This window comes from Melospiza georgiana, chromosome 29 (genome assembly GCF_028018845.1).
Source record: "Melospiza georgiana isolate bMelGeo1 chromosome 29, bMelGeo1.pri, whole genome shotgun sequence".
Taxonomy (NCBI): Eukaryota; Metazoa; Chordata; class Aves; order Passeriformes; family Passerellidae; genus Melospiza; species Melospiza georgiana.
In genome coordinates this window covers 6637219-6664822 of record NC_080458.1, presented here as the reverse complement: position 1 = coordinate 6664822, position 27604 = coordinate 6637219, and the positions used below count along the sequence as shown (strand labels likewise).

Sequence of the window (27604 nt, the reverse complement as noted above, 5' to 3'; positions counted from 1 at the left end):
GGACCCCAAACTCTCACTCCCAACAATGGGGGAACCCCAAACCCTCACTCCTGGCAATGGGGGAACGCCAAAGATGACAAAGGGACCCCAAACTTTCACTCCTGACAATGGGAGAAGCCCAAAGGGACCCCAACCCTCACTGCAAGCATTGGGGAGGGCCCAAAGATGACAAAGGAACCCCAAACCCTCACTCCCAGCAATGAGGGAACCCCAAAGATGACAAAGGGACCCCAAACCTTAACTCCTGACAATAGGGGAACCCCAAACACCCCAAGGCCCCCCAGGTCCCCTCAGCAGAGGCTGACGGGCAGCCCGTAGGCCACGGGCGCGGCCCCGATGAGCGATTTGAGGCGGGGGGCCTGGCGGGCCTGGGCCAGCTGCCCCAAAAGGGGGGGTCCCGGGGCCCCCCCCCCAGCCACCCCCGCAGCAGCGCCTGCGCCAGCCGGTCCAGGTCCCGGTCCGTGACGTCCCACAGGTTCCCCAGCACCAGCGGGCTGGAAACGGGGGGACACACCAAAATGGGGGTGGTGAGAGCCCAGGTACAGAGAGAGACCCCAAATATAGAGACACCCCAAAATGGGGATGTGAGATACCAGATAGACAGAGAAATACACCCCAAATACAGAGAGAGATGCACCCCAAATATAGAGACGCCCCAAAATGGGGATGTGAGATAGCAGATAGAGAGAGAAATACACCCCAAATACAGAGAGAGATGCACCCCAAATACAGAGAAACCCCAAAATGGGGCTGTGATCACAGGGAGAATCCCCAAAAATAAAGAGACACCTCAAAGTCCCAGAGCCCCAAATCCCCAAAGCCACCACCAATCCCCAAACTCCCAATCCCCAACTCCAACCCCCAAACCCCCAATCCCCAAACCTTCAACCCCAAATCCCCATTCCCCCAAACCTCCAAATCCCAAGCCCCAATCCCAAACCTCCAACCGCAAACCCCAATCCCCCAAATCTCCAAAGCCCCAAATCCCCAAACCTCAAACCCCCAACCCTCCAAATCCCAATTCCCCCAATCCCAAACCCTCAATCCCAAACCTCTAACCCCAATCCCAACCCCAATCCTGCACTCACCACCCGGCCAGGACGAACTTGAGCACGGGGCCCGAGGGCTCGAGCGCTCCCCGCGGGGCCAGGGCGGCGCTGGAGCAGCCGAAGAGCAAAGCCACGGCCCGGCAGGGGAGGCGGGCGAGGCTCTGCCCGTCCAGGAGCCGCGCCCCGGCTCCGTGACCGGCGTAACTGCGGGCATGGACCCCAAAATCAGCCCCAAAACCGACCCCAAATCAGCCCCAAACCGACCACAAAACCAACAGGGAGTACTGAAAAAAAAGCCCCGAAAATACCCCAAATCTGACGCCAAATCTGACCCCAAAACTGACCCCAAACTCACCCCTAATCAGCGCCAAAATCCAACCTCAAATCATCCCCAAACCCGATCCCAAATCTCCCCCAAAATCTGGCCCCAAATCCAGTCCTGAATCAGCCCCAAATCGCCCCAAAATCCAACCCCAAATCATCTCCAAACCCAGCCCCAAATCCCCCCCAAATCTAACCCCAAATTTCCCCCAAATCCAACCCCAAACCAGCCCCAAACCCGACCCCAAATATCCCCAAAATCCAACCCTAAATGAGCCCCAAATCCAACCCCAAATCTGGCCCCACATCCAGTCCTGAATGAGCCCCAAATCTCCCCAAAATCCAACCCCAAATGTCCCGCAAATTCAACCCCAAATCCAACCCGAAATGTCCCGAAAAGCCAACCCCAAATTAGGCCCAAATCTCCCCAAAATCCCCCCCAACCCCGACCCCAGCCCCCCAGTTTTTGGGGGGTCTCTCACATGTAGAGGTCGCGCTCCCCCAGTGCCTCCTGCAGCTGCTGCGGGGTCGGCGCTGCCCCTGAGACCCCGCGCCAGCCGGGCTCACTGGGAACGGGGGAAAAATGGGAAAAATGGGAAAAATGGGAAAATTGGCATGGAAGGCCCCGCGCCAGCCGGGCTCGCTGGGAATGGGGGAAAAATGGGGGAAAAAATGGGAAAAATGGGAAAATTGGCATGGGAGACCCCGCGCCAGCCGGGCTCGCTGGGAATGGGGGAAAAATGGGGGAAAAATGGGAAAAATGGGAAAATTGGCATGGGAGACCCCGCGCCAGCCGGGCTCACTGGGAATGGGGGAAAAACAGGGGAAAAAATGGGAAGAACAGGAAAATCAGGATGGGAGAAGGAAAATGGGGAAAAAGGGGCAGGGTTTGGGGTGCAGAACCCAAAATTGGGGAAAAAGGGGCAGGGTTTGGGGTGCAGAACCCAAACTGGAGAGAAAGGGCATGATTTGGGGTTCCCTAAGAAATTTTGGGGTTTTGAAAGGGATTTTTAGGGTCCTTGAGGGGTATTTTGGGATTCTGTGGGGATTTTTGGGATCCTGGAGAGGATTTTTGGGATCTCAAGCAGTTTTTTGGGATTCTGTGGGGATTTTGGGGGTCCTGGAGGGGATCTTTGGAATCCCAGGGGTATTTTTGAGATCCCAGGGGGCTTTTAGGGTCCTGAAGGGGATTTTTGGGATTCCAGGGAGGATTTTGGGATCCCAGTGGGGTTTTTGGAGTCCCAGGGTAATTTTTGGGGTCCCAGGGGTGTTTTTGGGGTCCCGGTGAGGATTTTTGGGATTCCGGGGGGGTTTTTGGGGTCCCGGGGGTGGTTTTGGGGCGGCACCTCTCGAACCAGGCCCGGAACCGCTCCTCGGTGCCGCCCAGGTCCCGCTGGGGGTTCAGCACGTAGAAAGCGTTTTTGGGGTTCACACCCCGGCTCAGCACCGACCCCGAGCGCTGCAGGGAAACGCCGGGGGGTGAGGGACCCCAAAACGGGAACGGCACCCAGGTGTGTCCCAGGTGTGGCCCTGTCCCCAGGTGTGTCCCAGGTGTGGCCCTGTCCCCAGGTGTGTCCCCAGGTACCTGCTGTCCCAGCCCGTAGCGCAGCAGGAAGCGCAGCCCCGGCAGTGACGTGTCCCCAATCCCAGGTGTGTGTGCCCATTCCCAGGTGTGTCCCTGTGTCCCCAGCTGTCCCCAGGTGTGTCCCTGTGTCCCCAGGTGTGTCCCCAGGTACCTGCTGTCCCAGCCCGTAGCGCAGCAGGAAGCGCAGCCCCGGCAGTGTGTGTGCCTGTTCCCAGGTGTGTCCCTGTGTCCCCAGGTGTGTCCCCAGGTACCTGCTGTCCCAGCCCGTAGCGCAGCAGGAAGCGCAGCCCCGGCAGTGTGTGTGCCCAGGTGTGTCCCTGTGTCCCCAGGTACCTGTGCTATCCCGTAGCGCAGCAGGAAGCGCAGCCCCGGCAGCCGCGTCACCGGAACGTTCCGCAGGGTCCCGGAGCTCTCCCAGGGGAGGCGCTGCAGGTGCTGCAGGGACAGGGACGGGACAGCGTGAGGGAAAAAGGGAAAGGGGAGGAAGAGGAAAAGGGAGGTGAAGAAGAGGAGGAGGAAGAAGATGAGGAAGGGGAGGAAAAGAAAGTGGGGGAAAGGAGGAAGAGGAGGAGGAAGAAAAGGAAAGGAAGAAGAAAAGGAGAAGGAAGAAGGAAAAAGGAGGAGGAAGAGGAGGAAAACAAAGATGAAGTGGTGAAAAGGAGGAAGAGGAGGAGGAAGAAGGAAGAGGAGGAGGAAGAAGAGGAAAGGGGAGAAAGGAGGAAGAAAACAGAAAAGGAGGAGAAAGAGGAGGAGGAAGAAGGAAAAGGAGGAGGAAGAGGAAGAGGAAGAGGAGGAAAGGGAAGGAAGAAGGGGGAGGAAAAAGGAAAAGGAGGAGAAAGAGGAAGAGGAGGAAGAAGGAAAGAGGAGGAAGAAGGAAAAGGAAAAGGGAAGTGGGAATAGGGAGAAGAAGAGGAAGAGAAGGAGGAAGAGGAGGGAGAGGAAGAGAAAGTGGGGAAAAGGAGGAGGAAGGAGAGGAGGAAAGGGGAAGCGGGAGTAGGGAGAAGAGGAGGAGGAGGATGATGCTGAGGAAGGGCGGTGGGGACGCAGGGGGGCTCTCACTCACCCTGTCCAGCAGCAGCACCAGGGACCCCGCGCTGCCCCCGGGGCTCTGCCGGCGCCGCTCCAGGGCCTCGTCCAGCAGCAGCCGCGCCCGCAGCGGCCGGGCCGGGCACAGGGCAGCGGCCAGAGAGCGGGCATCGGCCGGGCAGAGCACGGACAGCAGCACCTGGGAGGGACAGGGACACTTAGAGGGGGAAAACCCCCAAAAATGGGATCAGAACCCCAAAATGTGGGGGAACCCCAAAATGTGGGAGAACCCTGGGCTGGACACAGCGCTGCGGCCAGAGACCGGACATCAGCTGGGGACAGCACTGACAGCAGCACCTGGGGACACAGAGGGACAGCTCCAGGGGGAAATCCCAAAAAATGGGATCAGAACTCCAAAATGTGAGATCAGCACTCCAAATTCTGTGATCAGAACCCCAAATTCTGGGATCAGAATCCCAAAATCCAGGATCAGAACCCCAAAAATCCTGGGATCAGCACCCTCAAATTGAATGATCACCACCCCAAATGCCAAACCCCAACTCCCAATCCCAAATCCCAGTCCCAAAACCAAATCCCAACTCCCAAATTCCAAATTCCCAAATCCCAGCCCCATACCTGGAGCAGGGCGGGCTCGGGGCGCTCCCAGCCGCATTCCTGGAGCTCCTGGAGCAGTTGGGACAATTCCTGCTCATCCAGGGGGGAATTCTCGGGATCCCGGGGCAGCAGCAGCCCCCGCCAGCACCCCAAAACCTCCGAGTCCAGGCTCTGGATCAGGCTCTGGGGAAAAACACACAATGGGAACGGGATCCCGACCCCAAAAATCTGGGATCGCTATGGGAAATCCCTCGGGAATCTCTAAAGGAATCCCAGCAAAAATCCCAAAGGAAATCCCAGCAGGAATCCCAGGGAAAATCCCACAGGGAATCTCAGGGAAAATCCCACAGGGAATCAGGAAAATCCCATGGAATCTTAGGGGGATTTCCAGGGAAAATCCCGTCAGGGATCCCAGGGAAAATCCCAGAGAATGTCAGGGAAAATCCCATTGAATCTCAGGGTATTTTCCAGGGAATCCCAGGGAAAATCCCATTGGGGATCTCAGGGAAATCCCACAGGGAATCAGGAAAATCCCATTGAATCTTAGGGGGATTCCCAGGGAATCCAAGGAAAAATCCCACAGGAATCCCAGGGGAGTTTTTCAGGGAGTTTTCCAGGGAATCCCAGGGGAGTTTTGGGGTTTTTTTTTCCCGGATTTTGGGGTCCCTCTGTCCCACCTGCATGCGCAGGTCCAGCCGGGATCGCCGCTCCCACCACTCCTGGCGCTCGGTGCAGGCGTTGGCCTCGCGCTGCTCCCGCTGGATCCGCTCGAATTCCCGCAGGATCCCGCTCAGGGGGGCCTGGAATGGGACAGCAGGGCTTTGGGATCCACAGTCCTTGGAATCAGGAGGGATTTGGGATCCCAATCTCTGGAATTTGGGGTGACACCCCAAATTCTGCTGGATCCACTCAAATTCCCACAGGATCCTGCTCAGGGGGGGCTGGAATGTGACAGGAGGAGTTTGGGATCCCAGTCCCTGGAATCTGGAGGGATTTGGGATCCCAGTCCCTGGAATTTGGGGTGACACCCCAAATTCTGCTGGATCCACTCAAATTCCCACAGGACCCCGCTTGGGGTGGCTGGAATGTGACAGGAGGAGTTTGGGATCCCAGTCCCTGGAATCTGGAGGGGTTTGGGATCCCAATCCCTGCAATGGGGAAGGGTTTGGGATCCCAATCCCTGGAACAGGGAGAGGAGGATGAGGATGGATCTGGGATCCCAATCTTTGGAATTGCAGGTGTCCCCATGCCAGGAAAAGGAGGAGGAGGAGGAGGAAAGGAGGGTGAGGAAGAAAAGGATGGAGCCAGGATCCCATCCCTGTAATGGTCAGGGCCCTCCACCCCCCCCAGGAGAAGGATGAAGATGAGGAGGAGGACAGAGATGAAGATGAGGATGAGGAGAAGGAGAAAGAGAAGGATGAGGAGAAGGAGGATGAAGATGAGAAGGAGGATGAGGAGAGGGAGAAAGAGAAGGAGGAGGATGAGGATGAGGATAAGGATGAAGATGAGGAGGAGGATGAGAATGAAGATGAGAACAAAGATGAAGATGAGGATAAGGATGATGATGACAAAGATGAGGATGACGATGAGGAGGATGAAGCTCCCTCTGACCTGGCAGCGCTCGGTGGCGATGCGCACGCTGACGGGCTCCTGGCCGCGCTCCAGCCGGGTCAGCAGCAGCGTGTCCCCGAGGGCACCGGGGGTGGCACTGACCAGGGACAGCTGGCACACCGTGACACCTGAGGGGACACCCCAAACGTGGCACTGACCCTGGAATTCCCCAAAATTCCACCCCACGAAATCCCAAATCTGGAAAAATTCCAACCATTCCCACCCCATCCAAGGCCACCTCCGTGTCCCCGAAGGCACCGGGGGTGGCACTGACCAGGGACAGCTGGCACACGGTGACACCTGCGGGGACACCCCAAATGTGGCACTGACCCTGGAATGCCACTCCATGGAATCCCAAAACTGGAAAAATTCCCAGACCTAAATTCCAACCATTCCCACCCCATTCAAGGTCACCAAATACTCAAACTGGGAATTTGGGATTTTATCCCCAGACTGGGAATTTGGGATCTCCCAGTCCCCAAACTGGGAATTTGGGGGTCTCCCAGCCCAGAATCCCAGCACTGACCATTGGGAATCTTCTGGAGCTGCTCCCGGAACCGCTCCCGCTGCGCCGGCCCCAAACCCGCGGAGCTGAACTGGAAAAGCTCCTCGAGCTCGGCCAGGTGGGACTGGGAATCCTGGGAATTTTGGGAATCCTGGGAATTTTGGGAATCCAGGGAGAGGCCCCGGAGCTGATCTGAGATGTCCCCTCCGGCTGCTGCTGCTTTCCTCTTCTTCCTGTGGGGTCATCCCAAAATTCCTCGGGATGGGGCCGGGATGGGGATCTGGATATGGGATTGGGATATGGGGGTGTGGGATCTGGATATGGGGTTGGGATATGGGGGTGTGGGATCTGGATATGGGGTTGGGATATGGGGGTGTGGGATCTGGATATGGAATGTGGGACATGGGATATAGGATATAAGATATAGGATATGGGATAGGGATGTGGGAATATGGGAGATGGGGTGTGGGATGTGGATATGGGATAAAGGATATGGGATACAGGATGGGGTTGGAATGGGAATATGGAGATGGGGTGTGGGATATGGATATGGGATAAAGGATATGGGATACAGGATGGGGTTATGGGATTGGGATGGGAATATGGGAGATGGGATCGGGATATGGGATGCAAGATATGGGATGTGGGACATGGAATACAGGATGGAAATATGGGAGATGGGATGTGGGATATGGGATGAGGAATATGGGTGTGGGATACAGGATATGGGATGTGGGACATGGGAGATAGGATGTGGGATCTGGCATAAGCCCCATTCCCTGTTGGGATGTAGGATATGGGATAAGCCCCTTCCCCATGGAGGAATCATCAATGGGGACATTGACATGGGGCACTGGAAGGGACAGGGGACACCGGACAGGGATGGGGACACTGGATGGGGACACAGGACAGGGAACACTGGACAGGGGACGGGGACATTGACGTGGGGCACTGGAAGGGGCCACTGGATGGGGACATTGGGACACTGGACAGAGCCACTAGGAAGGGACAGGGGACACTGGACAGGGATGGGGACACTGGGAAAGGGATGGGGACACTGGGAAAGGGACACTGGACAGGGATGGGGACACTGGGAAGGGGACAGAGGACAGGGCGCCACACGGAGGTGCCATCCCGTGACCCACCGTGCCCTGGCGTGGACGATGGCCAGCAGCTGGTGGCGCAGGGTGACACCCAGGGACTCGGCCAGCAGCCCCGCCGTGCCCAGCGGGTCCCTGTCCCCCACGGCCAGCGCCAGCAGCTGGCACAGCTGGGCATAGACAGAGCCCGGGGGACAGTGCCCGAGCCAGGCCAGCGCCTCGGCCAGCAGCGAGCGGACAGCGGCCAGGGAGGGGACACCTGTGGGGACAATGGGGACAGGGGTCAGTGGGGACAGTGGTCAGTGAGGGGGCACCTGTGGGGACAATGGGGACAGTGGTCAGTGAGGGGGCACCTGTGGGGACAATGGGGACAGTGGTCAGTGAGGGGGCACCTGTGGGGACAATGGGGACAGGGGTCAGTGGGGACAGAGGGGACAGCGGCCGGAGAAGGGACAGTGGTCAGTGAGGGGACAGTGTCCGGAGAGGGGGCACCTGTGGGACAGAGGGGACAGGGGACAGTGGTCAGTGAGGGGCCAATGTCCAGTGTGGGGTCACCTGTGGGGACAGATGGGACAGTGTCCAGTGAGGGGACAGTGTCCAGTGAGGGGACAGTGTCCAGTGAGGGGTCACCTGGGGGGACAGAGGTCAGTGGGGACAGGAGGGGTCAGGACAGGAGAGACAAAGTTTGGGAAAAGTTTGGGAGGAAAAGTTTTGGGGAAGAAGGGAAAATTTGAGGGGAAGAGGTGAAGTTTTGGGGAAAAGTTCTGGAGAGAAAACTCCTGAGAAAAAAGAAGGAAAATTCCTGGAAAACGAAGGAAAACCCCTGGAAAAGCCAGGTCATGCCCAGCTGAACCCCAAAATGCCCCCAAAATTCCCCAAATCCTGCAAGTTCCAGGTGCTCACCAGGCTGGGCAGAGGGCTGGGCTCCCTCTGGATTTGGGGGGTCCCCCTTGTCCCCAATTCCTGGCATTTCCTTGCTGGCCCCACCTGGAAAAGATGGAGCAGTTTTGGGGTTAAAAGAGGCAAATTTGGGGTCACCAAGGTGAAACCCCCCCCCCCCAAATCCCCCAAACTCACCTGGGGGTAGCGGGGGGAGCTCGAAGCTCATCTCCTCTTCCTCCTCCTCCTCTTCCTCCTCCACGGCCCTCAGGGGGTCCCGCTCCTCAATCCCAGAAAATTCCCAGTTCCTCTTTTCCTCCAAAATTCCACTTTGGGGGTTCCCCCTCTCCTTCTTCTCCCTGGGACCCCCAGCCCGGCGGGGACCCCTGTTCTCCTTCTTCTCCAGAGGGTTTTTGGGTTTTCCCTTCTCCTTCTTTTCCACATTTTCCGTTTTGGGGTTTCCCATTTTTTCCACATTTTCCATTTTGGGATTTCCCATTTTTTCCACATTTTCCATGTTAGGATTTCCTGTTTTTTCCACATTTTCCACTCTGGAGTTTCCCCTTCTTTCCCTCTTTTCCAGAGCCATTTGGGGGATGTCATTTTCCTTCTTTTCCACATTTTCCTCGTGCTTGATTCCCCTTTTTTCCCTCTTTTTGGGGGTCCCCAGCTCCTTTCGGGGCCGTCCCCGCCGGGTCCGAGCCCCAATTCCTGGAGAATTCCTGGGGGATTTTTGGGGCTGAATCCTCCTCTTGGCACAGGAAATTTTCTGGGTGGTTTTGGGGGGATCTGGGGGCTTTTGGGGCTCCTCGGGGTCGCTGTCACTGAACGTCACCTGAAAGAGAGGGGACAAAGGGGTTCAGCACAAAATTTTCAGCCCAAAATTTTTCCTCAACTTCCAAAGCTTTCCACATGAAGTTCCCCCAACCCCACCCAATTTTCCCCCTAAAACTTTCCTTAATTTCCCAAAATTTCCTCTCCAAAATGTTCCCTCACAAACTTTTTCTACCCCACAAAGTTTTTCCCCATTTTAAACTTTTCCTTTCCCCCCCAAAACTTCTCCTCTCCCCCAAAGTTTTCCCTTCCAAAATCCTTTTCCCAACCTTTCCCCTAAACCTTCTCCTTCCACCCCAAAAATTTTCAGTTCCCCTAAACTTTTCCATCCCAAATTTCCCTTCCCAAACTTGATCTCCTCATGATTTTCACCCCAAATTTCTCTTCCCAAACCTTTTCCCCCCAATAATTTCCTCCCAAAATTTTCCCTCCCCAAACCTTCCCTCCTCCAGATTCCCCTAATTTCCATCCCAAATTTCCCTTCCCAAACCTTCATCCCCAAATTTCCATCCCAAATTTTCCCTCCTCCAGATTTCCCCCCAAATTTCCCTTCCCAAACCTTTCCCCCCAAACTTTCCCTCCTCCCGATTTTCCCCCCAAATTTCCCCCCTAAATTTCCCTTCCCAAACTTTTCCCCCCATTCATTTCACTCCAATCATTTCCCCCCCAAACTTTCCCTCCTCCCGATTTCCCCCCAAATTTCCCTTGCCAAACCTTTCCCCCCAATCATTTCCCCACAAAAATTTTCCCTCCTCCCGATTTTCCCCCCAAATTTCCGTCCCCAATTTCCCTCCCAATTTCTGCCCCTCAAACTTCCCATCCCAAATTTCCCTCCCCAAATTCCCCTCCCCAAAGTTTTCCCCCCAAAATTTTCCCCCCAAAATTTTCCCTCCAGATTTCCATCCCAAACTTTCCCTCCACCCAATTTTCCCATCCCAAATTTCCCCTTCCCAAACTTTCCCCCCCAAATTTCCCTTCCCAAACCTTTCCCCCTCAATAATTTCCCCCCAAATTTCCCTCCCCAGACTCACCCTGATGCGGGACTTGACCCTGGCTGGGATTTTGGGGGCCCTGCGGAGCCGGGAGCGGCCCCCGGGCGGGGAGGGCTCCTCGCTGAAGATGGTGAAGGGGGTCCCAGGCCCCCCCACCAGCGCCTTTGGGGGCACCCCCAATTTGGGGTGGGGGGTGCAGGGCCCCCCTGGTCTCAGGACAATGGGGGGAACCTCGGGGTCCGAGTCCCCAAGGGCGAAAACGTCCCCAAACTTGGGGGGCTTCACTTTTGGGATCTTTCCGACCTTGGTTTTGGGGGGTTTGGCTTTTTGGGGTTCGGTTTTGGGGGGAGCTTTGGGGGTTTTTGGGGGTTTTGCGGGGTTGGGGGTGGGTGGGGGACGGGGGGTCCAGGCCTGGGCCAGGACATCGTCCATGGAGTGACCGAGGGCGGCGGCCACGCGGCCGAGGGTGGCCACGGCTTTGGCCAGCAGCAGAGTGGCCACGGCCACGCCCAGGCCGGCCACAGGGGGACTGAGGGACCCCAAAAGGCTCAGACCCCGCTCCAGCTCCTCGTCCCAAACTGGGGGGCACTGGGAGGCACTGGCCAGGCTCTGCAGGGCCAGCGTGGAGTAGCCAGTGGCCACCAGCTCAGCCAGGGGGCCCGGGGTGCTGTCCCCAAGGGGGTCCCCATCCCTGATGGTGTCCCCATCCCTGATGGTGTCCCCATCCCCAGAGGGGTCTCTGTGCCTGGAGGGATCCCACAGGTCTCTGTCCCCAATGGTGTCCCCGTTCCTGGAGAGGTCCTGCACACTCCTGTCCCCAAGGATGTCCCTGTCCCCAGAAATGTCCCTGTCCCTGATGATGTCCCCATTCCCAGAGGGGTTTTTATTCCTGGAGGGCTCCTGCTGATTTCTGTCCCCATTCCCAGGAATTCCCTTATCCCTGAAGGTGTCCCCACTCCCAGAGGGGTCCTGCAGACTCCTGTCCCTGATGGTGTCCCCATTCTCTGAGGGGTCTGACACACTCCTGTCCCCATCCTTGACCATGTCCCCATTCTCTGAGGGGTCTGACACACTCCTGTCCCTGTCCCTGCCCATGTCCCCAAGCCCCACGCCCTGCACCCTGCCCCACAGCTCCCGTGCCAGGCGGGTGCCAGCGCTGGCACACCGGGGCAGCACCCTCCTGACCAGCGCCAGCCCCGGTGCCACCTCCCCGGCCAGCAGCCACGTCCGGGCCTGTGCCAGGAGCCAGCGCAGCCCCAGGGCCACCAGGGCAGGGTCACAGCAGAAGGAGCAGGGACACCCCGAGGGGTGGGACAGGAATTCCAGACTTTTCCAGGCTTTTCTCTCCTTCAGCTCCGGCGAGGCCGTGAGGGCGTCCGGCTGCTCCGGGAGCGCGGCCGGGGCCAGCAGGGCCAGGGAGGGACCCTTCAGGAACTCCTCATCCTCATCCCCGCCTGGAACGGGGTCAGCAATGGGGTCCAGGGGGTTCCTCCTGTCCAGGGGGCCCTTCCGGAGCTGGATCCTGGCCCGGCGGGGCCGAGGCTCCCGGCGGGGTTTGGGTTCTGGAAGGGGAATTCAGGGAGGATTTGGGGTTTGGAGTCGTGGAAAGGATGTTTGGGGTTCTATTCCCAGCTGGGTTTGGGTTCTGGAAGGGGAATTGAGGGAGGATTTGGGGTTTGGAGTCATGGAAAGGATGTTTGGGGTTCTATTCCCAGCTGGGTTTGGGTTCTGGAAGGGGAATTCAGGGAGGATTTGGGGTTTGGAGTCGTGGAAAGGATGTTTGGGGTTCTCTTCCCATTGGGATTGAACTCTGGATGGGATGGAAGGGATGTTTGGGGTTTGGAGTCATGCAGGGAATGAATCCCAGCTGGGTTTGGGTTCTGGAATGGGAATTCAGGGAGGATTTGGGGTTTGGAGTCATGCAGGGAATGAATCCCAGCAGGGTTTAACTCTGGAGGGGATGGAAAGGATAATTTGGGATTTTCCAGCCCAAAGAAGGGTCCAAAAAATTTGGATCCTGTCCGAGCCTGATCCTTCCCCCAGACGCAAAATGGGATCTCCGGGATTTCCCCCATTCCCAGATGGGATCACTGGGATTTCCCCCATTCCCAGATGGGATCACTGGGATTTCCCCCATTCCCAGATGGGATTTCTCCCATTCCCAAACTGGGATTTTCCCATTCCCAGATGGGATTTCCCCCATTCCCAAACTGGGATCTCTGGGATTTCCCCATTCCCAGACCGGTGTTTCCCCATCCCAGTGCTCACCAGTCTGTGGCTGGAGCAGGAACTGGGCGTGCTGGAGGTGGGACTGGCTCAGCTCCAGCTCCCCCTGCTGCAGCTCCAGCTGGGACTGCAGCACCAGGAACCACGCGCACCTGTGGGAAACAGGGAAAAATGGGGAAAAATGGGGGGAAAATGGGGGGAAAGACCCCTCAGAGCCCACTGGAGCTGCGAGGGAGGTGGGAATGAGCTCCTGCCCTACCATTCCTAAGGGATCCTGATCCCAATGACTCCAATGATGCCATTGCCAATCCCAATGACCCCAATGACCCTGTTCCCAATCCCAGTAACCCCAGTGACCCTGTTCCCAATCCCAGTAACCCCAATCCCAATGACCCCAATGATCCTGTTCCCAATCCCAGTAACCCCAATGACCCTGTTCCCAATCCCAGTAACCCCAATCCCAATGACCCCAATGACCCTGTTCCCAATCCCAGAAACCTCAATCCCAATGACCCCAATGATCCTGTTCCCAATCCCAGTAACCCCAATGACCCTGTTCCCAATCCCAGTAACCCCAATCCCAATGACCCCAATGACCCTGTTCCCAATCCCAGTAACCCCAATCCCAATGACCCCAATGATCCTGTTCCCAATCCCAGTAACCCCAATCCCATTCCCAATGACCCCAATCCCATTCCCAATGACCCCAATGACCCCATCACTGACCGGCGGGCGGCCTGCAGGTGTCCGGCCATGCTCAGTCCCTCAGTGCTGGTCACCAATGACCCCAATCCCATTCCCAATGACCACAATGACCCCAATCCCATTCCCAATGATCCCAATGATCCCAATGACCCCATCACTGACCGGCGGGCGGCCTGCAGGTGTCCGGCCATGCTCAGTCCCTCAGTGCTGGTCTCCAATGACCCCAATCCCATTCCCAATGACCCCAATCCCATTCCCAATGACCACAATCCCATTCCCAACGACCCCAGCCCCATCACTGACCGGCGGGCGGCCTGCAGGTGTCCGGCCATGGTCAGCCCCTCGCTGCAGAAGGCCCTGGCCCTGCACAGCACCTCGCAGTGGCCCAGCAGCGTCACCAGGCGCTGGCAGCAGCCCAGGGCGTCCCCCAGCACCTGCCACTTGTGCACCAGCGCCGGGCCTGGGGACAGCGGGGTGGCACTGGGGACACTGGGGGAGACACGGGCTGGGGAGGTGGGAATGGGGAGGGGTCCCGGGGGGAAGGAGCCATTCCCGGGGGAGATGGAGCTGTTCCAGGGAGAAGGAGCCATTCCCAAGGTTCCTGGACCTTCCCATGGAGTTCAGCTCATTCCAGATCCCAACCCTTCCTGAGGGACCCCAACCCATCCCAGAGGTTCCTAGGGACCCCAAACCCATCCTAGGGACCCCAAAACCATCCCATCCCACCTCATGGACCCCAATCCCATCCCAAGGACCCCAATCCCATGCCAGGGACCCCAAACACATCCCATCCCTCCTCATGGACCCCAATCCCATCCCAAGGACCCCAATCCCACCCCAGGGACCACAATCCCATTCAATCCCACCCCAGGGACCCCAATCCCACCCCAGGGACCCCCATCCCATCCAACCCCACCCCAGCCCGTCACTGACCGCAGTCGGGGCCGGGCTCCTCGGGCGGGCGGCCGCGGGCGCTGCCCAGGACCTCGCTGCCCATCAGGGACACCAGGACGCTCCTGAGCAGCTTCTGCGCCTCCAGCAGGGCCACCTTGGGGCTGCTCCAGCCTGGAATTCCATGGGATCAGCACGGGGGATCCCCAGCCCTTCATCCTCCTCCTCACAGCAAAGGAGGAGGAATCGTGACTCACCCTTCCTTTTCCTCCTCATCCCAAATCCACTCTTCCTTCTCCTCTCTAAACTTTCTCCTCAACCCAAACTCTCTCTCTTCCTCTTCCTCATTCCCAAAAGTGTTTCTTTCTGTGTTTCTTCTCTCCATCCCTAAATTCCCTTCCTCTTCATCCTCCTCATCCCAAAACTCCGTCCCTCTTCCTCCTCTTCATCCCTAAACTCCACTCCCTCCCCTCCTCCTCATCCTAAACTCTCTCCCTCTCCCTCCTCACCCCAAAGCCCCTCACTCCTTTTTCTCCTCCTCATCCCAAACTCTTCCTCCTCACCCCAAAACCCCCTCCCCTCCTCTTCCTCCTCCTCACCCCAAAACTCCCTCCCTCTTCCTCCTCATCCCAAACTCTCCCTCCCCATCCTGAAACCCCTCCCTCCTCTTCCTCCTCATCTCAAACTCCCTCCCCACCTCAAACTCCTCCATCCTCTCCCTCCCCACCCCAAACCCCTCTGTCCCTCTGTCCCCACCCCAAACCCCTCTGTCCCTCTGTCCCCACCCCAAACTCCTCCGTCCCTCTGTCCCCACCCCAAACCCCTCCGTCCCTCTGTCCCCACCCCAAACTCCTCCGTCCCTCTGTCCCCACCCCAATTTCCCCTCTGTCCCTACCCCAAACCCCTCTGTCCCTCCATCCCCACCCCAAACCCCTCCGTCCCTCTGTCCCCACCCCAATTTCCCCTCTGTCCCTCTGTCCCCACCCCAATTTCCCCTCTGTCCCCACCCTGCCGCCGGATCAGCTCCCGCATTGGCAGCTCCAGGTGCGCCGGGGGCAGCTCCAAGAACGAGGCCAGGACCTGCAGGGCCTGGGCCTGGGCCAGGAACCAGCCCCGGGTGGGCCTGGGGGCCTGGGGCTCCCTCAGGGCCTGCAGCAGCAGGGGCACACCCTGATCCGCCTGGGAAAACGGGAAAAATGGGGAAAAAATGGGGAAAATGGCATTTGGGGTCATGGGGGTGATCCCATTGCAATCCCACCCATCCCAGTCCTTTTATCCCATCCCAATTCCACCCATCCCATTCCTCTTATCCCAATCCCCTTCCAAGCAGCAGGGCCACGCCCTGATCCGCCTGGAAAAACGGGAAAAATGGGAAATATTGGTAAAAACAGGAAAAAAACGGGGAAAAAGTGGGGGAAAAATAGGAAAAAAGGGGGAAAAAATGAGGAAATGGGGGGAAAATGGGGGGGAAAAGGGAGATTTGGGGTCATGGGGTTGATCCCATCTGAATCTCACCCATCCCAGTCCTTTTATCCCCTCCCACTCCCCTTACCCCAACCCCCCCACCCCAAACTTCCCTATTTTTTTATATTTTTTTGAGGAAATTCCCCATTTTTTGCCTTTTTCTGGAGGCAGCAGAGCTGGCTGCGCAGCAGGAGCCGGGAGTGGCGCAGGAGCAGCCGGGAATCCTCGGTGCCCTCGTCCTCCCCCAGGCAAAATTCCAGCTCCTCCAGGAAAACCTGGGAATGCCACACCTGGATCAGCACCAGCAACCCCAAACCCCATCCTGGGGGGGATTTTCCCGGGATTTTTGGGATTTTCCTGGGATTTTTTGGGATTTTCGGACACTCATAGTTCCCAGCAAGTCCCAAAGCAACTGAAATCCTTTTCCTGGGATTTTTGGGGTTCCCAGGGTGTCCCAAACCCACTGAAATCCTTATCCGGGGATTTTCAGGGTTTCTGGAGTTCCCTGGGTGTCCCAAAGCCTTCCTGGAGGGGATTTTCCTGGAATTTTTAGGATTTTGGGACACCCACAGCTCCCAGAAAGTCCCAAACCCACTGAAATCCTTTTCCTGGGATTTTCAGGATTCCTGGATTCCCTTTGGTGCCCCAAACCCTTCCTGGGGGATGATTTTCCTGAGATTTCGGAATCCTGGACTTCCCCTATCCCAAGGGTTACTCCCATATTTCCCTGGATTTGGGAAGAACATTCCCAAATAATTTCCCTGGATTTCCCTGGGTTTTGAAAGGACATTGCCAGATTTCCCTGGATTTGGGAAGGACATTCCCTGGATTTGGGAAGGACATTCCCAGGACACCCACAGGATTTCCCAGTACATTCCCAGGACATTCCCAGATTTCCCAGGACACTCCCAGGCCATTCCCAGGACACTCCCAGGACACTCCCAGGATTTCCCAAGCCATTCCCAGATTTCCCAGGACATTCCTAGGACGCTCCCAGGATTTCCCAGGACACTCCCAGGACATTCCCAGATTTCCCAGGCCATTCCCAGGACACTCCCAGGATTTCCCAGGCCATTCCCAGATTTCCCAGGCCATTCCCGTTTTTCCCAGCCGTACCTGAGCCTGCCCAGGGCTCCCCAGCTGCAGCAGGCTCCTGCAGATCTGGCTCAGGGCGTTGGCCGCCCCCAAACCATCCCCGAGGCGCCGGCACAGGGAGAGCAGCAGCTGGAAACTCTCCAGGGCCTGGATGGGCTGGGAGGGGAAAATCCTCGGATAAATCCCAGAATATCCCAGGGATCCCAGAACAACCTCTCCCTGCTCTTCCTCATCCCACATTCTCTCCCCTTTCCTCCTCCTCATCCCCAAAACCGCTCGTTCCTTCCTCTCCTCGTCATCCCAAATTCCTTCCTCTTCCTCCTCATCCCAAAACTCTTTCCTTACTTCTCTTCCACATCTCCAAACTCTTTCCCTTTTCCTCTTCATCCCAAATTGCCTCCCTCTTCCTCTTCATCATCCCAAATTCACTCCCTCCTCTTCATCCCAAACTCTTTCCAGCCTCCTCTTCATCCTCTCAAACTTTTTCCCAAACTGTCTCCCTCCTCTTCATCACCTCAAACTCCTTCTCTTCTCTTCATCACCTCAAACTCCTTCTCTTCTCTTCATCACCTCAAACTCCTTCTCTCCTCTTCATCACCTCAAACTCCTTCTCTCCTCTTCATCACCTCAAACTCCTTCTCTCCTCTTCATCACCTCAAACTCCTTCTCTCCTCTTCATCACCTCAAACTCCTTCTCTCCTCTTCATCACCTCAAACTCCTTCTCTCCTCTTCATCCCAAACTTTTCTCCCTCTTCCTCTTCATCCCAAACTCTCTGTCCTCCTCTTCCACATCTCCAAACCCTTTCCCTCTTCATCATCCTGAACTCCTTCCTCTTCATCCCTAAATTTGTCTCCTTCTTTGTGTTCATCATCCCAACTCTGTCCTTCCTCTTCTTCCACATTTCCCAACTCTTTCCCTTTTCCTCCTCGTCCCAAATTCCCTCCCTCTTCCTCTTCATCCCAAAGTTTCTCCCTCTTCCTCTTCATCCCAAAGTTTCTCCCTCTTCCTCTTCATCATCCCAAATTCACTCTCTCCTCTTCATCCCAAATTCTCTCCCTCCTCTTCATCATCCCAAACTCCCTTCCCTCCTCTTCATCCCAAACTCCCTCCCTCTTCATCCCAACCTCTTCCTGCCTTCCTCCTCCTCATCCCAGACCCTCTCCTTCCTCCTCCTCACCTTGTCCTGGAGCCGGTAGAGCGCTGCCAGGAGCTGCAGGGAGCTCAGGGTCTGCTCGGGGCTGCGCACGGAGGGAACTCCGCGATGTTCCAGAAGCTTCTTCCACAGGGAAAAGGCCTCGTCCAGGGGCTTGGACAGAGCTGGGGGCACACAGGGATTGGGGGGGATCCCCCAAGAAAGGTTTCATTATATCCCACTGTTATTTACCCCAAAGTGGGATAATCCTGGGGAAGATGGAAGGGCTCTTCACAATCTTCCAGGATCCCAAAAAAATCCTTTCTAATCCACCAGCATCCCAAAAAATCACTTCTCAATCCATCAGGGTTCCAAAAAATCCCTTCTCAATCCATCAGGGTTCCAAAAACCCCTTCCCAATCTTCCAGGATCCCATAAAAGTTCTTCCCACCCATCCAGGATCCTCATCCATCCCAAAAAAATCCCTTCCCACCCATCCAGGATCCTCATCCATCCCGCAAATCCTCTTTCCTCATCCCAAAAATCCCCTTCCCACCCTTCCAGGACCCTCTTTCATCCCAAAAATCACCTTCTCAGCCTGCCAGAATCCCATAAAAGCTCATCCCAATCCACCAGGTTCCCAAAAAATCCCTTTCCCACCCCTCCAGGGTCTTCATCCATCCCACAAAACCCTTCCCACCCCACCAGGGTCTTCATACCTCCCACAAAACCTCTTTTCTCACCCCAAAATCCCCTTCCCAGCCCTCCAGGCCCCCCCATTCACCCCAAAATCTCCTTTTCTCTCACCGTGGTCGGAGCTGAGGCTGCAGCGGATCCCGTCGGGCGCCCCCGGCCGCTCCCCCTGGGGCTCCTGATCCCCCTCGGGCTCCTCCTGATCCCCCTGAGCCCGGCCCCGGCCGCGCCGATCCCGGGCCACGCTCTGGGAAAGGAGGGCAATTACGGGGATCCCAAAAATCCCCAAAATTCCCGGGGAAATTGCACCCAGGAAACCCCAAAATCCCCAAAAATCCTGGGAAAATCGAACCCAGGGAACCCCAAAATCCCGGGGAAATCGCACCCAGGAATCTCCAAAATCCCAAAACTCCTGGGAAAATCGAACCCAGGGAATTCCAGAATTCCCTAAAATCCCAGTAAAATCATCCCTGGGATGGGTTTGGGACACCCAGGGAACTCCAGAATTTCCCAAAATCCCAGGAAAATCTGGGTGTCCCAAAATCCCAAAAATCCTGGGAAAATCACCCTGGGAAGGGTTTGGGACATGCAGGGAATTCCGGGATTTTCCCAAATCCCCCAAATCCCAGGAAAATGCCCCAAATCCCAGGAAAATGCCCCTCACCTTTTCCAGGAGGGCCTCGAGGGTGCAGATGTGGAGCCAGAGCAGGGCCTGGGCCCGTTCATCCAGGAGCTGATCCCGCATTTGGGAATTGCAGATTTGGGAATTCTGGGCCAGCGACTCCAGCAGCCTCAGGGACTCCTGGATGGCGTCCAGGGCCGAGCTGTGGGAACCCAAAAATCCCAGGAATTAACCCCAAAATAATGGGAACAAATCCCAAAATCCCAGGGATGGGATAGGGGGATTGGGGTGGGGAATTTGGGATAAAGGGATTGGGACAAGAGATTGGGATGGAAGAATGGGATCAGGATTGGGATCAGAACCAGGACTGGGAGCAGCACTGGGATGGAAAACCAGGATGAAGGAATGGGATCAGGGTTGGGATCAGGACTGGGATGGAGGATTGGGATTGAGGATCAGGATCAGGACTGGGATCAGGGTTGGGATCAGGACTGGGATCAGAATCAGGACTGGGATCAGGGTTGGGATCAGGACTGGGATCGGGGTTGGGATCGGGACCAGGGTTGGGATCAGGGTTAGGATGAAGGACTGGAGCACCCACCATTCCGTGTGAGCACTGAAGCTGTGGTTGCACAGGAGCTGGGTTAGGATGGAGGATCAGGATCAGGGTTGGGATCAGGACTGGGATCAGGGTTGGGATCAGGGTTGGGATCAGGGTCAGGATGAAGGACTGGAGCACCCACCATTCCGTGTGAGCACTGAAGCTGTGGTTGCACAGGAGCTGGGTTAGGATGGAGGATCAGGACCAGGGTTGGGATCAGGACTGGGATCAGGGTTGGGATCAGGGTTGGGATCAGGACTGGGATGAAGGACTGGAGCACCCACCATTCCGTGTGAGCACTGAAGCTGTGGTTGCACAGGAGCTGTCCCAGCTCCAGCAGCGCCACCGCCCTGGGCAGGCTCCGGTTGGGGTCCAGCATTCCCGGGGGGTCCCGGCTCCCCCCCGGATCCCCCGTTCCAGGGGGGTCCCAGCTCCCCTCGGGGTCCCACAGCCCCAGCAGGTCGCACAGCACGTTGTAGCGCTCCGGCCCCGTGGGGCCCCGCAGGGATTTGTAGGCCTGGAGCTCGGCCAGCAGCAGCAGCAGCAGCGTGTCCCCGCACAGGGGCTGGCACTGGGACTGGCACTGGGACTGCAGGGCGTCCCGCAGGGTCCTGGGAACAGCAGTGGGGTCACAGGAACAAACAGCGGGGCTGGGATGGCAGCTCCAACCCCATTCCACCTTCCCCTAGTCCAGGGGGCTCCCCTCTCCCAGTCACTCCCATCCCTCCCACATCACTCCCCCATTCCATTCCAATGCCAGTAGTCCCCATCTCATCCCTCCTACCCCATTCCAATCCAAATCCCCCCACTCCATTCTCCCCATTCCAATCCTCTCCTCCAAATCCTCCATCCCAATTGCCCCTTCCTGCTCCCTCATTCCAATCCCCCACCCCATTCCCTGATCCCAAATCCCCATTCCCTGATCCCAAATCCCCATTCCCACCTCAGCCTCAGCTCCTCTGCTCCCTGTTTGGCCGCCTCCGTCTTGATCCTGGCCCAGAGCGTCACCAGCTCAGCCACCAGGGAGCCAGGCTGGGAATGTGTCCCCAAGCCCTGGAAAGGTGTCCCCAAGCCCTGGGAAGGTGTCCCCAGGGCCAGCAGCCACTGTGCCAGCGTGTCCAGGGCCCGCTCTGGGTGCCCCTGGCAGCGCCAGCTCTGCACCTGCAGCCGGAAACACCTGTGGAGCTGTGGAGAGGGAGTGTCAGGGATCCCAGTGATACCAGTGTGCCCAGGGATCCCCAGTGATCCCAGTGTGCCCAGGGATCCCAGTGTGCCCAGGGATCCCCAGCCCTCCCAGTATCCCCAGTGACTCCATTCCCCATCCCAGTATCCCACAACCCCTCCCAGTAACCCCAGTGGCTTCCAGCCCTCCCAGCTGATCCCAGTAACCCTGTACTCCATCCCAACACTCCCAGTAACCCACCCAAGGATCCCATCCCAGTGCTCCCAGTGCCCTCAGTACCCATCCCAGTGCCCCCAGTGCCCATCCCAGTGCTCCCAGTGCCCCATCCCAGTGCCCCCCATCCCAGTGCCCCCAGTACCCTCTCGGGGGTGACCCCAGCCCAGCTGTAGCCATGGCCATCCAGCACTGCCCGGCACAGGGGCTCGCACACGGCTGCGGCCGCTTCCGGAACGTTCCGGCTCTGCAGGGCCTGGCCCAGGCGGGCGGCGACCACGGCTGGGGAGGGGACAGAGTGACCAACGGGACAGGGAGGGGACACTGCAGTGACCAAAGAACTGACCCCAAACCCCCGGACATGGAGTGACCAACGGGACAGGGAGGGGACACTGCAGTGACCAAAGAACTGACCCCAAACCCCCGGACATGGAGTGACCAACGGGACAGGGAGAGGACACTGCAGTGACCAAAGAACTGACCCCAAACCCCGGGACAGAGTGACCAATGGGACAGGGAGGGGACACTGCAGTGACCAAAGAACTGACCCCAAGCCCCCAGGGACAGAGTGACCAACGGGACAGGGAGGGGACACTGCAGTGACCAAAGAACTGACCCCAACCCCCCAGGGACAGAGTGACCAACGGGACAGGGAGGGGACACTGCAGTGACCAAAGAACTGACCCCAACCCCCCCGGGGACAGAGTGACCAACGGGACAGGGAGGGGACACTGCAGTGACCAAAGAACTGACCCCAAACCCCCTCAGGGACAGAGTGACCAATGGGACAGCGAGGGGACACTGCAGTGACCAAAGAACTGACCCCAACCCCCCCGGACATGGAGTGACCAACGGGACAGGGAGGGGACACTGCAGTGACCAAAGAACTGACCCCAACCCCCTCGGGGACAGAGTGACAACGGGACAGGGAGGGGACACTGCAGTGACCAAAGAACTGATCCCAAAGCCCTGGGGACAGAGTGACCAACGGGACAGCTGGGATGGGGACATGGTGCCCTGGGGTGGCACTGACCACTGGGGATGGGGACACAGAGCCCCCATGGTGGCACTGACCACAGGGGACACAGGAGGTGGCACTGACCACTGGGGACACTGGGGATGGGGACAGGACGTGGCACTGACCACTGGGGACACAGGGGTTGGCACTGACCACTGGGGACACCAGGGAAGGGGACAGGAGGTGGCACTGACCGGTGACATCGAGGAATTTGCCCCTCTCGGCCTCGGGCAGCCCCTGCAGCCCCTGCAGCATCCAGGTGACACTCTGCACACAGCTCGTGGTCACCTGGGACAGCTCCGGCCCCTCCGAGGGCTGTGGGGACACCGCGGGTCAGCCAGGACACTGCAGGAGCCCCCAACCCCAAATTCCAGCCCCATAGCCCATGGGAGAAGGTTCTAGAACCCCCTCAGGGCACCTCAGGCCCAAATTCCAACCCCACATCCCATGGGAGAAGCTCCAGGACCTTCCAGAACCTTTTCAGGGCGTCTCAATCTCAAAATTCCAGCCCCACATCCCACAGGAGAGGCTCAATCCCAAAATTCCAGCCCCACATCCCACAGGAGAAGCTCCAGCACCTTCCAGAACCTTTTCAGGGTGAATCAACCCCCAGATTCCAGCCCCAATCTCCAAAATTCCATCCCCAAATCCCATGGAAAAGGCTCCCAGACTGGTTTCACCCCAAAATTCCAGCCCCAAATCTGACGGGAGAAGCTCCAGCATCTTCCAGAACATTTTCAGGGTGACTCAACCCCCAGATTCCAGCCCCAAATCCCATGGGAGAGGCTCCATCCCAAAATTCCAGCCCCAAATCCCACGGGACAGGTTCCCAATCCCCCCAGGGATCCAGATCCGTGCCTGGCAGCGCTGGAATATTTCGTGGATGGCGTTGGAGAAGAGCTGGAGGCCCTGGAACAGCAACTGCTTCACCACCACCTGATCCCTGATGGAGTCAGCAGGGACCTGGAATGGGGACAATGGGATTTGGGAATGGGGAAATGGGATTTGGGAATGGGGAACAATGGGGAAAGGGGATTTGGGAATGGAGAAAGGGGATTTGGGAATGGGAACAATGGGATTTGGGAATGGTGGAGTGGAGCTGGGAATGGGGACAATGGGATTTGGAAATGGGGAAATAGGGAAATGGGGTTTGGGAATGGTGGGGTGGAGCTGGGAATGGGGAAAGTGGGATTTGGGGGTCCAGGAGCTTTAGGAGCTTTTGCTGAAGATGCAGATGGACTCAGGAAGGGCTGGGAAAAGGGAAAAGTGGGATTTGGGGTCCAGGAAAAAGGAAGAGTGGGATTTGGGGTCCAGGAAGAACAGGGAAGAGGAGCAACAGGAGGAAGGGGTTCAGGAGCTCCAGGAGCTGCTGCTGGCATGGAGAAAAGTGGGATTTGGGATTCTCCAGAGTCCAGGAGCTGCTGATCAGGGCTGGGAGCAGCACGGAGTGACCCCAAGGGATCCCAGAGCTCCTCCTCCTCCTCACCTGTGCCAGCAGCCGCCGCAGCGCCCGCCCGTGGCCCTGGCAGAAGCCACAGATGCCAGGCAGCTCCTGGAGGCCGAGGGGCAGCTCTCGGCCCTTCTTGAGCACCTCCCCGAGCTGCCCCAGCACGAACTGGGAGCTCTCCAGCAGCACCTTCAGGAACCTTCCGGAACATTCCGCCGCCAGCGCCGCTCCCGCCCGCCTCAGCGCCGGCCCCACGGCGCCCACTGCCTTGGCTAGCAGGGCCCGGCTGAGCTGGATCCCGGCCTCCAGCAGCTCCAGAGGGGCTCCCAGAGCACTCCCAGCTCCCTCCAGGAACCTTCGGGAACCTCCCAGAGCCTCCAGAGCGTCGCGGGGCCGCCGCGCCTTGCAGAGGTGGCGGCAGCGCTCCAGGGTGAGCTCCAGGAAGCACAGGGAGTCCTGGAGGCTCGGAGGCTTTGGGGATTCATCCCTGAGCGTGTCCAGCAGCAATTCCTGGAGCTGCTTGGCCAGGAAAAGCGGGCACGGAGCTCTCTGAGCCTCGTAGAGAACAGCGGCGGCCGCGGCGTGCTGGGCGGTCTGCGAGGTGAAGAACGGCGGCTGGAAGGATTCCCGAGGGGACGGCTCCTTATCGTGGGATTCCAGCAGCAGCAGGAAGCGCAGGGCGCGGATCCTGGCCGTCAGCACCGCCCTGCCCTCCTCCCGGGGCCGTTCTGGCCCTGCCAAAGCGGCCGCAGATCTCCAGAGCACCCCGAAAGCGCTGGAGGTGACGGTGGCCCAGTCGCGGTGGCGCCGGTGGCACTGCCGGAGCCGCGCCCGCAGCAGCTCGGCCACGGGCCAGGTGTGGGGGCCCACCTGGGGTGATCAAATGGAAACTGCAATCAATATCCATGCAGTAATTAATAGCTGGGAGTGATCAAACAAACTAATATCTGGGAATAATAAAACAAAGTCTGGGAGGTAAAAAGTTGAAATGGCAAAGAGGAGAGGAGAGAGGAGGAGGACGAGAAGAGGCTCCACGCCTCCCTGCAGATGTTCAAGGACAGGAGAAAAAGCAAGAGATAACAGTTACTAAAAATGAACAGAAAGAAGGGAAAAGCTGGTTGGGTCCCAGGAAAATGGCAGCTAAAAGAGATTTATTGCTTTGATGCTTAAATGCAGTAATGTTCGTTTGGGCTTACATTGTGCTGGCTTGGTGGGCATGGGTAACCCAAAAGTGAATTAAAGGATAAAGAGGAAGAGGAGAAACCTTCACCAGTGATGACCACCCAACTGAGTGGTGGCACATGTGTGGTAAAGGTGGTGATAGAGGGCGGAGGTAAAAGTGTAATTAATTAAAAATGGGAGGAGATGACATTGACCCATGGCACATAAGGGGGGGAATTTTCACTTAGCAAGCTTGTGAGGTGGCAAGGGTCCAGAACCCTGCACTCCTCTGCTTATGTGCTACTATTTTAACCAAACCATCCCTTATTTTAATCAAATTATATTGTACCCAATCTTATATTTTTTTAACTACTCAATTAAGACTGTCCCCACCTCTACCATCGTTCGGGGATTTTTTCACGGCGGGACCGCCGGGCAAACACGACTCACCCACGCCGCGGCGTTGCGCAGCACGTGGAACAGGATCCTCTCCAGGTACAGCTCGGGGGGCTCGGGCTGCAGGCTCAGGTGCAGCTGGGCAGCCTCCAGGGCCAGGGCCGTGAGCTGGCACCCGTGGGCAGGGTGCCCGCCGGGCCGCGCCAGCTCGGCCGCGCACCAGCGCAGGGCGCGGTCACACGCACGGACACGGCTGGACCGAGGGGCACCGGGGGTCTGCAGGCTCTCCTGGGGGAGAAAAGGGGATTTGGGGTCAGAGCAGAGTCCCTCATGGATCATTTCCTGGGGAAAGAGGGTTTGGGGTCAGGGCAGAGACCCTTCAGGGGTTGTACCATGGGAAAAGAGGGGTTTGGGGTCAGAGCAGAGCCTCTCAGGGGTTGTTTCTGGGGAAAAGAGGGATTTGGGGTCAGAGCAGAGCCTCTCAGGGGTTGTTTCTGGGGAAAAGAGGGGTTTGGGGTCAGAGCAGAGCCTCTCAGGGGTTGTTTCTGGGGAAAAGAGGGATTTGGGATCAGGACAGAGCCATTTCCTGGGGGAAAGAGGGGTTTGGGGTCAGGACAGAGCCATTTCCTGGGGGAAAGAGGGGTTTGGGGTCAGAGCAGAGTCCCTCATGGATCATTTCCTGAGAAAAGAGGGGTTTGGGGTGAGCACAGAGCCCATTGAGGGTTGTTTCCAGGGGAAAGAGGGGATTGGGGTCAGAGCAGAGCCCCTCAGGGTTTTTTTCCCAGGAAAAGAGGAGATTGGGGTCAGAACAGGGACCCTTGAGATGCATTTCCTGAGGAAAAGAGGGGTTTGGGGTCAGGACAGAGACCCTTGAGATGCATTTCCTGAGGAAAAGAGGGGTTTGGGGTCACAGCAGAGATTCTTAGGGGTTGTTTCCTGGGAGAAGAAGGGTTTGGGGTAAGAGCAGGGGTTGTTTCCTGGGAAAAGGGGGTTTGGGGTCAGAGCAGAGCCTCTCAAGGGTCGTTTCTGGGGAAAAGAGGGGTTTGGGGTCAGAGCAGAGACACTTCAGGGGCATTTCCTGGGGGAAAGAGGGGTTTAGGGTGAGGACAGAGCTCCTCAGGGGTCTTTTTCTAGGAAAAGGGGATTTGGGGTCAGAGCTGAGACCTTTGAGCTGTATATCCTGGGAAAAGAGGGATTTGGGGTCAGGCCAGAGGCCCTCAGGAGCATTAAAGGAGTCAGAACCAGCTCAGAACCCCCCAGAGGCCCCACAGTGGGATCCAGAGGTTTTCCTGGGAAAAGGAGCCAGACCCCAGCCCAGAATTCCCCACAGATCTCCCCATCAGGCCCCAAGGTTTTCCTGAGGAAAAGAGGGACCAGACCCCAGACCCCACCAGATCCCGAGGTTTTCCTGAGGAAAGGAGGGATCAGAGCCCAGCCTTCCCCCGCTCACCCTGATCTCCTCCAGGCGCTCCTCGATGCCGGACCAGCCGTCCGTGCTTCCATCATTTCCATCTTCCCCATCCTTTTCGTCCTTCCCGGCCATCCCGGGGGCTTCTCCTGAGGGGCTTCTCTGTGATGCGGGGCTGGGGGGGGAACAAGGGGAGGTGTGGGACCCCCTGAACCCCAAAAGCCACAGACCCACAAACCCCCAGACTCCCAAACCTGCAGAGCCCAAAACCCCCAGATCCCCAAACCCCCCCACCCCCTCAGGCGTCCCGCGGCCTTCACCCCCTCCCGATCCCTCCCCTGCAGCTCCACCTCTCCCCCTCCTCGCCGGACCCCTCCAGCCCTCCCCGGCTCCCTGAGGGGGTCTCAGCCCCCAAAATTCCCCCCCCCCCAGAACCCCAAATTTGCCCCAAAATCTCCCCCGGGCCGCTCCGCTCACGCTGCGCTGCTGCTCCACCGCCTTCCGCCTGTTCAAACCTCGGCCGCAGCCAATCAGCGCGCGGCACCGCCCCCGCAGCGTCCAATCAGCGCGGCGGCCTGCCGCGCGGGGTAGCACGGGAGTCGTAGTCCGCGCTCGGCCACGCGCGCTTTTGTGCGCATGGGCAGCGCGCTGTTAGTTATGGGTGGTGCCGGAGTCCTGCCGCGGCCGCCATCTTGAGTGTGGCCGGAGCCCGGCCCGCCTCACGCAGGCTCCCGGTACGCGGGCGCTCCGCCATCTTGCAATGGCAGCTCCGTCCCGTCCGCGCCTCCGCCGCCCGCCGAAACCGGGCCCGCCGCTGTCGTTCTTCCCAT

General features: G+C 58.0%; 1 protein-coding gene across 1 annotated transcript; it reads right to left on the bottom strand.

Annotated features, from left to right (window-relative positions):
• Positions 1-290: 290 nt before the first annotated feature.
• ESPL1 (extra spindle pole bodies like 1, separase) lies at positions 291-27604 on the bottom strand. Its single transcript, XM_058042028.1, is given in 38 exon segments — positions 291-406; positions 409-494; positions 1089-1253; positions 1853-1936; positions 2717-2829; positions 3289-3390; positions 4019-4180; positions 4618-4779; positions 5274-5396; positions 6208-6335; positions 6734-6945; positions 7858-8071; positions 8127-8165; positions 8493-8591; positions 8716-8799; positions 8890-9526; positions 10557-11095; positions 11798-12079; positions 12786-12895; positions 13752-13908; positions 14382-14513; positions 15347-15518; positions 15681-15690; positions 15981-16078; positions 16920-17054; positions 18078-18217; positions 18840-18972; positions 19390-19549; positions 20233-20343; positions 20398-20559; positions 20892-21133; positions 21490-21626; positions 22557-22677; positions 23221-23325; positions 23849-24679; positions 25421-25654; positions 26817-26949; positions 27498-27604. Coding segments are annotated over 38 exon segments (6777 nt in total).